The 16326-nt window shown below is 35.0% G+C and overlaps 1 protein-coding gene across 2 annotated transcripts in view; it reads left to right on the forward strand.

The window, feature by feature from the left end:
• LOC106874548 (protein MAK16 homolog) overlaps positions 1-16326 on the forward strand; it is a 167316-nt gene that overhangs the window by 54583 nt on the left and 96407 nt on the right. For both annotated transcript variants that reach the window (XM_089362571.1, XM_089362572.1), the window contains one exon: positions 9497-9629. In XM_089362571.1, the coding sequence (XP_089218697.1) occupies positions 9497-9629 (133 nt within the window). The remainder of the gene's footprint in view (positions 1-9496; positions 9630-16326) is intronic.

The raw sequence follows: 16326 nt of genomic DNA on the forward strand, positions 1-16326 counted from the left end.
GTGTTCCTACAAATTTAGTTCGATTTCGATTTCACTTACCTCAACAGGTCTTTGCAAGCGGAGTTTAGTGTCCAATGAAGGAATGTTACACGTAAGTGGGCTGGCTACATCCCTGGTAGAGGCCTTGGATTTTGGTCTCACTTGGCTTGCCGGGTCTTCTCACGCACAGCATATTTCCAAGGTCTTGGTCAGAAGTCATTGCCTCGGTGAGGCCTAATATTCGGAGGTCGTGCTTCACCACCTCATCCCAGGTCTTCCTGGGCCTGCCTCTTCCATGGGTTCCCTCAACCGTTAGGGTGTGGCACTTTCTCACACATCTATCCTCATCCATTCTGGCAACATGTCCATACCAGCGCAATCGTCCCTTGCATACCATAACTGATGTTTCTTAGATCCAACTTTGGTTCTGGGTTCATTCCCACTGCGTGGCACCTTGGGCAAGTGTCTTCTACTATACCCTCGGGCCGACCAAAGCCTTGTAAGTGGATTTGGTAGACGGAAACTTAAAGGAGCCCATCGTATATATGTATGTGTTTGTGTGTCTGCGTTTGTCCCTCCAACATCGCTTCACAACTGATGCTGGTGTGTTTACGTCCCCCGTAACTTAGCGGTTCGGCATAAAAGACCGACAGAATAAGTACTAGGCTTACAAAGAATAAGTCCTGGGGTTGATGTGCTCGACTAATGGCGGTGCCCCAGTATGGCCACAGTCAAATGACTGAAACAAGTAAAAGAGCATGTATATATTGGGTTGTCTGGAAAGTTTGTGCCGACTTATTGCAGCTTACCTTTCGACTTATTTTCGAACATGTTTGAGTCCATAAAATAGGATTTAACTACACCTCCATTTAGAGCTCAGTTTAAGCTATCTTTTCGTGAAAGAAGGTTTATGTTCCTATAACCTATGTTAATTCTGTAACCCTTTAAAATGAAAGATAAGAAAGTTCATTTTTGGCACTTGATGCTTTTCTTTTTCCGTAAAGGGAAAAATGCCTCACAAACAATTAAAGAAATATGCGCAGTTTACGGTGTTGTTCCTTTATCCGAAAGAACTGTACGGAAGTGGTTCGTGAGGTTCCAAGCTGGAGATTGTAGCCGTATTGATAAAGAGCGATCAGGCAGACCATCCACTACAGATGATGACCAAATCAAGTCATTAATTGAGAATAACCCATGTTGCACAACCCGAGTATTGGGAGAAAGCCTCAACCTATCAAAATCCGTTGCTCATGAGCACCTGGTAAGGCTTGGGTACACAAATCGCTATGATGTTTGGGTACCACATGAGTTGAGTGAGACGAACCGTTTGGAAAATCGGCACAAACTTTCCAGACAACACATACATATATATATATATATATATATATATATATATATATATATATATATATATATATATATATACACACACTCACACACGTATATACATATATACAAATATGTATATATATATATATATATATATACACACACACACATATATACTATATATATACATGTATATACATATATATATATATATATATATATATATATATATATATATAGACACATGTATGCATATATATATATATATGTATATATATTTAAGAATTTAAGGATTGGAGAAAACGCATGTTATAATTGCATACTTTATTCATACATATGTTTCAAAGGATTACAACCTGTGTGATCCATAGGATCTTTGATATTAAAATTGTAACCTTCTCATCAGGGAAAGCATGGGAATCATCTTAAACGTAAGACATTATGACCGATTATGAAAACAATAGATGGATAAGGTTATGACTTGATTCATTTGAAAAAAACCGTTAGAGAATTGGACGCTGCTGGATAGTGGGTTGGACAACACATACCAATCAATGTGTAAGAGCGTATTTAAAAAAAATATAAGTTAACGTTTAGATGTTTATGTATGTGTAAATATAAATGTGTGTATATGATTGCGTATACAAGTTTATGTGAGTGTGCGTGTCCACATGTGTATGCATGTGTATATGCACGCACACGTGTATATATATATATATATATATATATATATATATATGTATGTGTGTGTGTGTATATATGTATGTGTGTGTGTGTATATATGTATGTGTGTGTGTGTATATATGTATGTGTGTGTGTATATATGTATGTGTGTGTGTGTATATATGTATGTGTGTGTGTGTATATATGTATGTGTGTGTGTATATATATATGTGTGTGTCTGTGTATGTATCTATGTGTGTGTATGTGTATGTATATATGTATGTATGTGTATGGGTATGTGTGTATGTATGTGTGTGTGGGGGGTGTATGTATGTTTGTAAGTATATATATATATATATATATATATATACACATATATTTATATATATATGTGTGTATATGTGTACAAATCTACGTATATGTAAGCATGTATAATTGTGTATGTATTTGTATAAAATCATATATATATATATACGTTATTAAGTTCTGTATGTAAGTGCATATTTCTATATGTATATGTGTGTGTATGTATTTATGTATGTATGCGTGTATGTGTGTTTATGTATGTATATGTTTGTGCACATGTGTGTATGTGTATATATGCGTATGTGTGTGTGTGCACAAAAAAATATATATGTATGTATATGTATGTGTGTGTATATGTATATGTATGTGTGTGTATATGTATATGTATGCATGCACACACACATATGGATATGTGGATGTATGTATGTGGGGGGGGGTGTATGTATGTATATATAAAACACTTGAGTTATTTTTCTTTTATATGTACACATATATATGTATATATATATATGTATATATATGTATATATGTATATGTATATGTATTTGTATGTATGTATGTATGTGCATACGTGTGTTTGCATATGTATTCATGTATGTATATGTATATGCGAATCTGTTTATTTGATTAGGTGATAGGCGTAGATGTATAGCTATGTGTATGTGCATGAATATATTTCTATTTATACATGTGTGTATATGTAGATGGATACATGTGTGTATATGGAGACACGCACACGTGTATATTTGTATATGCGTAGGTACGTATGTGCATATGTATAAATGTGGACGTATGAGTGTGTGTATATATAGGTGTGTATGTATATGTATATATATGTGTGTGTGTGTATATATATGTATACATATGTATATACGGGTGCACATGTGTATGTGTATATGCGCATATATGTATGTATATGTGTGTGTGTGTGTATCAGTATGCATGTATATGTGTGTGTTTGTGTATGTGTATTTATGTATGCATGTACGCTCTTACATATTGATTGGTATGTGTTGTCCAACCCACTATCCGGCAGCGTCCAATTCTCTAACGGTTTTTTTCAAATGAATCAAGTCATAACCTTATCCATCTATTGTTTTCATAATCGGTCATAATGTCTTACGTTTAAGATGATTCCCATGCTTTCCCTGATAAGAAGGTTACAATTTTAATATCAAAGATCCCTATGGATCACGCAGGTTGTAATCCTTTGAAACATATGTAGGAATAAAGTATGCAATTATAACATGCGTTTTCTCCAATCCTTAAATTATTAAATATACTCAAATACCCAAAATTTCAAGGAGTTCCTGCCTTAAAAACAGGAGCTAACCACAGTTATTTTGTGTTCTTTGCTACATTGGTTTCTATTAACCCATTTATTCTATCAGAACAATTTTTATTCATTAAGATAGAAGAAATACACATAATTATATATATATATATATATATATATATATGGTGGTTGTCTACTCCTTACACAGAGTTTCACCACCTCCTGCACCTACACCTTAGCCCTTTCATGGCGTCTGATATATATATATATATATATACACACGTATATATATATATATATATATATATATATATATATATACACATGTAAACATATATATATATATATATATATATGTATATATATACATGTAAACATATATATATATATATATATATATATATATATAAGGGCATTACTATACAATAACGCCTCACGCCATGAGGGACTCTAAGGTCAGACTACTATAAAAAGCACATTTTTACCGAATGCGAGGAAATGCAACTCTCAAAACCAACCCCTTAAAAACGGACTAAATTATAGATCATGATTTCGTAGTTATTGTAGTATTATACAACTTCTACTCGTCAGTATAATATGGTCAAGAAAAATAGAAATAAACAGTGAATCAACATACCAAACGAACACCGTGTATGCAGCATAGCATATAGACGACTGTTCGTCACTATTTCCCTATGTAAGTGGCGGGAATTTCGAATTGCATCTCGGTAAATATGCCTCTTACTCAGAATAAATTCAGCACTGAATATATTCTGGTAATATATTTAAATTCAATAATAGGACAAATTCTTTTACAAGAATATATTTCGGGAATAAATGATGGATTTTTTCCCTTATGAGGATTTTTCATGCTAGCTACTTGATAAATTCATGTAAAAGAATTCGTCCTATTATTGAATATATATATATATATATATATATATATATATATATACATGTAAATATATATATATATATATATATATATATATATATATATATACATGTAAATATATATATATATATATATATATATATACATGTAAATATATATATATATATATATATATATATATATATATATATATATATATATATACACATATATATATATATATATGTATATTTTTCTTTAAAGGGTTGAATGTGGATTTGTCCTTTAATTGGAGTAGTTTCCGAATGATTTTTAATGTTGATTCTTCATACTTTACTTTGAATTTACTGATGTAAATTGGCATAGCTATGAAAGGTTATATAAGTATATTAAGTATATGATTTAAGTTATAGGACAAAGTTCGGCAAATTCAATCATATTTTTTGTAAATGGAGGAGAGTAGATGTTGATATGGCATAAAATATTTTTTATTCATTTCGTTATATGATCATTTTGTACAGAAAGACAAATTCAGTTTAAGAATCTGAGTTGTCAAAGAGTACTCATCAGTAGCACAACAAGAAAAAAATAATAAAGACTAAATAAAGTAAAAAAGGGAGAGTTTAGACTTACATTTCTTACTAATTTTTGTAATGTGTAATTGTTCTTGGAGTCATATCTATTTAAAACATGACTTGGGTAACAGTTAGATGATGATATATATATAATATAGAAATATAGGTAACTTTCTCTCTACAGATTAGTATAAAAGAGCTAATTTAAAAAACCCATATAAGAAGAAAGAAGCAAGTGGCGTTGAAAAAAGAATATCCAAACAAGGAAGTACAGAATTTTAAATACTGGAGACTGAAATTTATACTTAACCGTTAATAATCATTACGTTTAAAATCAATCATAAATGGTTGGTGCTATATAAACTTTATAATAGAATGTTTTATGCAAATAATATGTCAGAGTTATTGGAGGAGATAAGTAGATAGTACAGGAAGTAACTAAAGCAATAACTTAATAGGTACTAAAAGGTGGTTAATAAAACGATATAAAGAAAGTATAAAACTTATAAGAATAATAAATAAAATATGAAGACAAGGAGATATTTTACTTACAATGTCTGCTGCTAGAACTATAAATCATCTATGAAATGGTATATTGAAAAATTAATATATTGAAAAGATTTGAGAATAATTTAAGAGAAAGTAAATATTGTCGAATATTGACGAGTGTAGGGGAAGTAAGAAATAAGGGGGGAAAAATGACCTAGTTTATGACTGCTATGGAGATTGCAAAAATTAAAATTATTGGCATTATATGTAGATGGAGATGCTTACTCAAAAAAAAATTGTTTTTTGTCATACATAGTTATATATATATAATGGTTTCTGCATGTAGATACTGGTCCAACTAAACATGTATATATAAAACTCATACATAAGTAGGCGCAAAAGTGGCTGTGTGGTGAGTAGCTTGCTTACCAACCACATGGTTCCAGGTTCAGTCCTACTGCGTGGCACCTTGGGCAAGTGTCTTTTACTATAGCCTTGGGCCGACCAAAGCCTTGTGAGTGGATTTGGTAGACGGAAACTGAAAGAAGCCCGTTGTGCATATATATATATATATATATATATATATATGTGTGTGTGTGTGTGTGTGTATGTGCTTGTCCCCACCCCTACCATTGCTTGACAACCAATGCTGGTGTGTTTACATCCCCATAATTAGCAGTTTGGCAAAAGAGACCGATAGAATAAGTACTAGGCTTACAAAGAATAAGTTCTGGGGTCGATTTGTTCGTCTAAAAATAGACCAATATTTCTCTTATACGAAATTCACTTATACAAGACTATCTTGAGGTAAAATTCATTTGTCACTTGGTACAAAGCCATAAGGAATAAACCACATTATCAATACAATGATTTCACACTAATTTTAGACTCTAGAGGCTCTATTTAATTCAATTTAGTGCAAATTCTCATATGAATATGTTTACTTACCAATTAATTTGTCTATTTCTTGAAATTCTGGATCAAAATTGATATTTGAAACCTTGAATTCATCTTCTGTATGACCTCTCATCAAGTGGGAACCTATCAGTTTAGCAAGTAGTGTCAGTATGTGTTAATTGTATACAAAGTATCAGTATAGCACCCTCTTTTTCACTTTGTGTTTTTTTGGCATACTATGGCCAGAATCGGCAGTGACCACGATGATTTAGCAAGAAATTTTTCTTTCTAATGGTATAAAAATCTTGAAGAAATTATGTTCTTTTCTAAGTGAAAATTAGCAATAAAATTTTCACTTTTATATTTCATAATGATTATCTGACCTATTCCCATCAAGTTTTATAAAGCTACATGCATATATGATTTTTAACACAACTTGAGTTATGGTGCTTGGGTGCATTGAACTAGAATGAGGGCTACCATTCAGCATCATCATCGTTTAATGTCCACTTTCCATGCTGGCATAGGTTGGATGGTTTGACCAAGGACTGGAAAGCCAGAAGGCTGTACCAGGCTCCAATCTTATCTGGCAAAGTTTTCAGCAGATAAAGGAAATAAATTCCAGGACAACCTTTGAAAATATGTGAAAATACCAGGGTGTTGAAGGGACCTTGATATGATGTGTAACTGTCAGGTTTTAATGAAAACTATATGAAAAGAAAGTTCACATCCAAAGCTTTCAAATGATATATAATTTTTCATGGTAAAAATTTATTTGTCATGAAAACGATAAAGCGCAAAATGTGTTTCTTCATGTTCAAACTGTGCTTGTCTCCATTAAACAGCACTTTATAGTGATACCTAATTAAATTAGCACATAACTACAGATTTACGAAGATGAGAAATGCTATTTCCTTTTATTTCTATTCATCATATATATGACCTACAAAAACGTAAAATAGTGGAGGTTATAGCGAAGAAATCAACTACTGGAGATGTAAACCAAGAAGAGACAGAAAGAGAGAGAGGCAGTTAAGTTTTCCAAAACACTTGCTGCTAAAATTAATCATATAGTTGAAAAAGGCTTAAAGACCACATTTTGATAAAAATAAGGATTTTCTAAAAGTTACATTATTCTAATTAAACAGTTTTTGCTACTGTAGTATAAATATGGTGAAGGCACAGGGCTCAGTAGTTAGAGAATTGGGCTCACAATTATGAGGTAGTGAGTTCGATTCTAAAAAAAAATGGTTGAAATAGAGGTGTCGGTGCTGATGGTGAAATGGTTCAGTAAGGGACCACACTATATTATGTCCCAATCCATGCGGTCTGTTTCGATTATATTTTTTACCGGTGTAAACATTGAAGTTTACACAGTATCCTGTCTGCGATTCACAAACTTCCCATACCTTGATCCCCCATTTAGTTGCCGAAAATGTACTCTGCCCTTATAGCCTATCATGGCTTCATCTACACAGATTTTTCCCAGGTAGATACACAGTTCTATAATTATTTACAAGTAAATTAATTACAGGACGTACTTTGTACAAGGGATCGTAGTTTGGGTCGTTTTTGTTGGGGGCATTTTCAGAATCAGTCAAATGCAAATACTGAGATATTTTCGAATACCTTGTCTTGGACATTATACTCGAAATATATGGATCACCATACCTTACATCGGGACTTTAATAGTTCCACAGTCGAGGAAGCTCTTTCACACCAAACATAATGTTGATTGTGAAAAATGCTCTCATTTCCGCAGTAGTTGTTGGCTGCCATAGTGGATCGTTCCTTTCACGAACAGTAATTAAATGTTGCGCATATTTGTTAGTTTCCTCCGCAACATTTTCAAAGAAACTTTCAGGTAGAAAAAAAAAAAAAAAAAGTCTAATGGTTGAGCACCAGGAGGTAAATTATGTTGTGGGCCAGTGTTTTCTGTAAAATCAGAAATAGTGGTCAGTGTTGTGATTTTTGATCATGTTGCCATGTTTACGCTATCATTTTCATCACTTTCATTTTCTTCACTTTCGTTATTAAACTCTTCCTTGTCCGACGAAAAATCACTGATATTGATATCAGATTCATCCGAACACAAAATACTTTTGTTTTCATTAATATTTTCAATATCATCAATTGTAAATCCTTCAAAATCGGAATCGCTACTTGCTGACGCCATTTCTTTCACAACCAAGATAAACACTTCTCTTCAAACGTTGAAAAAACCATGTGGTCTAAAAAATTTCACAGTATTTATACTTGAATAAAGGCGAGAAAGGCTTCATCTCGCATTATCTCAAAGCTACGAGAATTCAATAACGTGATTTGTTTATTTTTTTAGCGATTTCGTAGAGCTTTCGGATACGGCCGGTTTGAACACTAAAGTGTTAAATAGCTGACAGTTCTTCACCATAGCTCTTCAAGAAGCTATGCCAACATCAAATTATGTGACAAGTACTATATTTTATTTTTATGATCATCTTGTGGAATATCTTGATAAGCATAAGAACTGAGCTTAGCGAACAGTTTTTAAATTACCCTTTTTAAACCTGGTGCGAATCATGTATCCTTGTTTTGGGCTGCTCAGTTACATAAATGTCTGTTTGGGACACTCAGTCACAGTTGTCAATAACATTTGCTGGAGGAGACACATGTGCAGTGAAGTTTATTGGATCTGTTGGGATCTACATTTCCTAACATCACTATTTTCACTATGAAGAAGAATGTGCAGAGGTAAAGGAGACCAACCACATTTGGTATCTCCCGGTTGCAGCAGGTCCTAGTTGATTGCCACAGCTTATTTTATTCCCCAGGGTATATTGCACTAGCCTTGTCGTCCTAAACTCACTTGTAAGGCAATGAACTTGCACACTATCACTGGATTACGGAGTTAACTGCCTAAACTTTGAGCTGCAAAGCATCCATATGCACCAGCAGGAACTGGAGAGAGAGGGTGTGTATTGGCAGGGAATACTCACAACAAGCTGCATCTTGGTTACCACATGGACTAGCTAATGACAGTACTAGATGCATCCCATTGTTCTATATGTGAGAGAGACAGAGAGAGATGTACATATGTGCATATTTATATAAACATATTTTTATTTTCAGGTGTGTGTTATCTTTATATGAAAGAAATAGAACGTGCAGCCTTTCCACAGAGAATGTGGGAGAAGATTCAATTGGATAACAATTTTGAAAAAGCTATGGAACAGATTAATACAAAGATGCTTTACTGGCCTTCGTGAGTAGATTTCAGTTTTATAACATTTGTAACAGGATAGTGATATTGACTTGCTTGAAATAACAACTAGGTTTCCCTTAAAACAGACTGTTTTGAAAGAGAAAAACTACATTGTATGGGGTAGTCCTGGATGTTCACTACTTGAAGAAGAGATATGGTTACGACATGAATAACTTTGACCATAGGCTTTCTCAGTTATCGATGAAATTAGTTTATAATGTGGGCAGCTATTTTACACTAATTCTTCTTCATCACCACCATCATCATCATCATCATCATCATCATCATTTAACATTTGTTTTCCATGATGGCATGGGTTGGTTGATTTGACAGGAGCTGGCAAGGCCGGGAACTGCAGGTTCCATTGTCTGTTTTGGGATGGTTTCTACAGGTGGATGCCCTTCCTAACGCCAACCACTTTACAGGGTTGTTTTTATGTGGCACCAGCACGAAGGGGGTCACTAAGTACCTTACAAAACAAAAACCCCTAGTTGGGGTATTTAAAGTATAGAAGGGACAAATATAGGTGTCCCACTGTAGAGTAGATACATGGATACACCAGTTGGAAAACAAGGGAATGAGAGTTAGAGAGTAAGGCAAAATGAACAATAATGAGAGAGATGATGACAAAAATGTGTCAGGACATGTCCTCAAGGTACATTAAGGGTGGTGAGAATAGGGTAGGTGATATAGAAGCTTGCGCTGGGCAGGATGAGTTGACTAGCAAAGAATGGAGAGAAACATAGGAGAGGCTTGGGGGTAGGTGTTGCAGTATGTGAGGGCATTAAGGGTGATAGCAGGTAAACGAGGTGTTGATGATGGAGAGCAGCACAGAGAGGAGAGGGAAGATGCAAAAAGGAGGTTCCTGGTGGGGGAAGAAAGGTGACTAAGGAAGTTAGATATTGTATGTGCCTGTTCTGCTCTCAAGTGATAGCGGAAGTGATGAGTGTTAGGGGATGAAATATTGTAGGAGAAGGTTATCAAAGCAGAGAGAATGGAGATAAGTATTTCCAAGGTGGTTTTAGAATATCAATTCTTCTGTGGTGAATAGATCTTCTTTAGTACAGCAAGGTGTAAGATATTTTGGTCCTTTGTCATCTCCTTTGTAAGACATATTTTGAGATTGGCTTACAGTGCTGTCTTCCTGGGTCTCTCTTTTCTACAAGTTCCATCCACTTTAAGAGATCAGCACTTAAGCAACTGTCCACAAGTGTATGCATCACATGACCAAACCAGCACATTCGTCTCACTTGCACACTACATCTAATTCCTCGGATGCGTAACTTCTCTCTCTATGCATTAGTGCTCGGTCACAATGTACATTGCTCTCTAGTCTTTGCATGTCTTCTGCATTCAGGGCCCACATCTCATTATCATGTAGCATTGGTGTTCATAGACAAGCATCATACAATCTTCTCACTTGAGGTAAAAGCTCTCTCACATCAGGTAAAAGCTCTCTTACATCAGGTAAAAGCTCTCTCCATGCTATTCTTATTCTATTAATTAAACTTTTGGTACATCCTCCTCCACTGCTAATTAGGTCACATAGGAAGCAGAAATTATCTACAAATTCAAGAAAACCTCTGGGGCATTTGAGGAAATCAATTTCCTGTGTATCTGTAGACTTTATGCCACCTGTGCATCTTCCACATACAAACACTACTTTCTCTGTTAACCTTCCTAGTATCCCAGTGCACCTCTTATGTTTCCATAGCTTGCACTGAATGGAATTCCTGCCTACGCCTTTCCTGCATATTGAGCAGGGCCATTTACCTGAACTGGGTAGGGTTCTGTCCATCTTCTTGCTAAGTTAACCTTAAAGCCTTTAGATTCCAGGTTTTCATCTACATATAGAATTTCTTTACTAGTTCTGTTACAGATTTTATGAGAGCAAAATTATCAACATATAATAGTTCCCATGGACTTCCAGTCTTAAATTCCTCTGTTATGGCTTAGAAGATAATGATGAATTGGGTTAGATGAAATACAGTTTAGCTTTGTACTGAGAAGCACTATTGATGCTACTTTCATAAGCAGGCAACTGCAACATAGCTAAGAATAAGCCTTCAACAGAGTACCTCACTCAGTTATGAGTAGTGATGAATTTAGTGCACAGGTAGGTGTTCACCAATTCTGTTCGTGATTAATTTTGTTATAACTCTCTCCGTAACTTTCACCACCTGGTCCAGCAATTTGATGCCTCTATGATTACTTCTTTCTAAGGCATCTCCCTTACCCTTGTAACAGCTGACTGGGGATTATGACTTCCTGAATAACTTTATTAACTCTAGGACTAGCCTGTATCCTACTCTACCAGATAGCTTAAGCATCTCAGCAGTAACTCTCGATGGATCAAGGGCTTTCACTTGACTTTATATCTTTAATTGCCTTATATGTCATACTGTTGTCAACTAGGATAGCTGGTCTCTCTGTTGAATTTACATGGAAAAAGACTTCCTTTTCCCCTTTCATCCTCCACATTTAATAGCCTTTCACAGTAGTTCTTCCATGCCTCTTTCTTTTCGGAATCAGTAAGTGCAAGCCTACCATTATCCATTCATATACACTTCTCTCCCACAACATCTCAATTCTCACTGATACACTGTTTAGTAATCTGGAACACCTCCAGTCTCTGACCTTCATGCTGTAAGACATTGGCAAACCTCTTCCTTTCTACTTCTACCCTAATTCTACATAGACCTGATGCTGAGCTTTCCTTTTAGCTATCTGATATGGTTCTTTGTTACCAAGGCTTCATTAAAAACATTTCTAAATCTTTGCCCATTTGAAGGATTCTTGAGCTTCCATAACTTCCTTTTCCATACTGGTTTGTGTCTCTAGATCCTTCAACCTCTAAGTCTGAAGTTGCTATCCAGAATTGAGATGTTGTGGGAGAGAAGTGTATATGAATGGATAATGGTAGGCTTGCACTTACTGATTCCGAAAAGAAAGAGGCATGGAAGAGCTACTGTGAAGAAAAATTTGTATCTATGTTCCTTGTCCATAAGCAGTCTAGCTGAGGCTCCCCTCCATCGTACCTCTTGCACACAGCACACATCTATGAGCTTATAGACCTGGGAGGGTAATTGAGGTGGGGTATGTTTTCTGCATCTGGAAAGAACTTTGCAGTTGCTTGTCTGGAAGAAACAAGTCCTTGAGCTTAGTGTAAGCAGGTACTGGTTGTAAAATGAATTATAATTTCAATTTCCTTCAGTCCTGTAAAACTTTCATAAGTACGCAACTGCTACTGGGGGGATTGATAGGTTGAGGAAGGGGAGGGGAAAGGTAATTTTCATTATTATTGAAGCAGCAATTAGTTTTTGGCAGTGCAGGAGCTGAGCACACAATAATGATATCTACTTCTAAATTATCATCATCATAGCATTAACATGAATAATGCATATGCATGTAAAAACGTGCATTTGGAGCCCAGAGGATACTTATATGCGTACATGTATCCATATAAACATGCATTTATATAACAATTCACAGATTGTAATATTGTCGTCTGCAATATCTATCTATCCACCCATCCATTGATCGTTTGATTGATTCAATCATTCTCTTATGCACATGCTCATGAACATATACAAGCAGTAAGAGAGAGAGATAAATAGATAGATTGCTATAGACACATCCATAATATCACAGAAAGAAATAGACAAAGAGAAAGAGGGAGAGGTAATATTAATTACTATCCTTAAGAAATAGTTTAGACTGAGAAATTGGGTGGGGGTAGGGGAGGCTGTAGAAACTGAAGGAAATTTTAATGCAGTTACATACTTAGAGGCAGCAACGAAGTTACACAGGCTGAAGAAAATAAAATCAATTAATTTGCTTAGCTTAGCTCAACGTGGTAACTCAGTACACTGGTTCAACTTCTTTGATGTTAACTGAAGCCTATGTGCTTAAGTCCCCTTATAATACCCTGGGACCTGTGAGAACATCCCAGAATGAAAATTCCTAGCAATGCTGCACAGATAATGTACTTTTTGCTGTGGATTGTATCAATGCATTTGTTTCTGAAGCCTTACATTAATGTTTTACACTCTTTATTTTTACATTTCCAATATGTTTTTTTTTTACTGTATTTTTTAACTGCAGTGAACTTTTTACTGTAATTTTTATCTAAAATTATCACTGAATTTTCCTATGGCAAAAGTGTTTATGGTGAAATTCCCTGACTTAATTTTCTTTAAATCATTAGAGTGAGATACACTATATTTAAAAACATGGTCATTGCTAGAACATCTTTGATCATGTGTCTACTGGGTGAAAATTGACTTAACCCTTTCGTTACTAACCCGGCCGTAGCTGGCCGAAAAAGTTTTTGGTTCATAAGACCAGCCCGGCTGTAGCCGGCCGAGAGTATTCATTGTTATTTAAATGTATATTTGAACCGAAATCTCGTTAGTACATTCGTTAAAACACCTGATTTCACTTTGCAAACAGTTGTGTTATTGTATCCGACATTGTTTGGCGTGATATTTGAACTCAGTGAATTTTGGAAGATTTGTTTCCACATTTTTTGCGGCGTTAATTTTTTTCAACTTTGAAGATGGAGAGGAGTTTCATGCTATCAAGCAGTGATTCTGAATTTGAAGGTTTTTCAACATAAGATATCGAAGAAAAGAATGAATGAGCTACAAAAGCACGTGGTGAACGATAATGAATCAGATATTTCTGTATCCGAAACTGAAAGCAGTGACGGTGACGGCGACAGCGAGGATGATTTTACACCAGAATGGAGTAAAGATTTAAAAAATATTTTTATTAACAATTTTTCTGAGGAGACAGGGTCTACCCATAGTCTTTCCCAGGAAGCGAAACCTTTAGACTTCTTTTTCATGCTTGTTTGAAATGATTACTGCGGAAACAAACCGTTATGCAGAATGTAAACAAGCCGGAAAAAAAAGATAGCTTGTGGTTTCCTGCAACTGTAGATGAAATATGGGCATTTTTTGCCATAAATATTATTATGGGTATTAGACAGTTACCCAGAATAACAAATTACTGGAGCGATCAGGAACCTTTTGGCGATGAATATATTTCCAGTATTATGAACGAGTACAATTCGTGAAGCTGAACCAATATTTACATGTGAGAGACACTAGCAGTGCCCCAGTACGTGGAGAACTTTGAGACAAAAATTATGCAATAGAATTGATTAAGAACCCTTTCTTTAATTATGTTCCAAATATCATATTAATATGTTGATAAATAAAAAAGTTACAGGTGTTTAATGAGACTAGTCTAAATTCATGATTATTTTATAATTTAATTGAAACTCATGAGGGGTGTATTTTGGTCAGAAATATAGTAACGAAAGGGTTAAGGCTAAATAATAGGGAAGATGCATTAGACAGTGTGTCTGAATAAAGGTTGAATTGCCATGGTGGAAATGCCTTTACTCATAGATGTGCTGGTTCAGGACTTCTGGGCCTAAACAATGTGACAACCATTGCATGGTTGCTCAACCTGGTAGAAATAGGAGTCAAATCTTTCAAATCACTCCCTGCCATCTTAGAAAGAAAGAAAGACAGACACCTCAGGCAGTGTAATCTTGGGTATACACAAAATGTGATATTGTAGCTGTAATGACTTTGATCATAGATCTATTGGACCATAGTTGACCTAAGGCTAAACAGCTAATGGATATACATTTCTGCTCTAGTCAGTTCACATTTTTCTTGCTTGCTACATCTACTTCCTCTCGTACCCAGTTTTTCTCTCAGCTCATCTGTGCCTTTTTACTCATGCACATTAATATTATTTATCTATTAGAGCATGCTTCTTTCCTTTCTCTTCAGTCTGTCCATATTCTATGTACAGTGCTCTCATCTAACTCTACACTGCAACATTGTAGTTCATAAAAAACAAACAAAAAACATACAAGCTGCTCATCACCTAAGAGAGAATACTTCTGTTGTTAGATGTGGTACTACCTCCCTGAACTTTTACTACCCTGTTCTTATTTTTGCTACTATATATTTAGGTACAAAAATATTTTGTACCTATATATATATATTTTGGGGTAAAAATATTTTCTCTCCATGTCTTCACATTGGCAGCACTTGAGCATCACTGAAACTTGTTTGCATCCCTTAGGTCAGCACTTTCAATGTGCAATGATAAATGGAGTAAGATGAGGGTATAGCAAGGAATTTAGTGTGCCGGTAGGAGTTCTCCAGAGTCTGTTCTCAGTTCCCTTTTATTTATCACAGTCTTCCAGGCCATAACAGAAGTTTAAGTTTGGTTGCCCATTGTAGCTCCTTTGTGCCAATGGCCTTGTCGTTATAGCTGAATCTATGATAGCCTCAAGTAAATGACCCTGCTTGATATACAGAAAAGATGTAGGTAGAAACTATGGGCGCATATGTCAGATCTTAGAATCACAGGAAGAGTAACAGAAAAAGTAGTCTGTGTCTAGCAAATGCACAAGAACATCAAACACCAAACACTCTAGAAATAGATTTCCTCAAATAACCAGAAAGATCCTTAGAAGTAGTAGAGTTTCTGTTACCTAAGTGGCCTAATTTGCTATTGAGGAGGATGCTCTGAAAGCATAGTTGTTAAAATAAGAACCAGTTGGAGCAAGTTCCAGTCTTTTTCACTCAGAATGAAAGTGGATTGTATAGTGCTAGTGTATGAACAGCAGTGGTAAGAAACAGTCAAAAGAGCTGAAGGTTTTCAGAGA

Source organism: Octopus bimaculoides, chromosome 14, assembly GCF_046866305.1.
Source record: "Octopus bimaculoides isolate indiv1 chromosome 14, ASM4686630v1, whole genome shotgun sequence".
Taxonomy (NCBI): domain Eukaryota; kingdom Metazoa; phylum Mollusca; class Cephalopoda; order Octopoda; family Octopodidae; genus Octopus; species Octopus bimaculoides.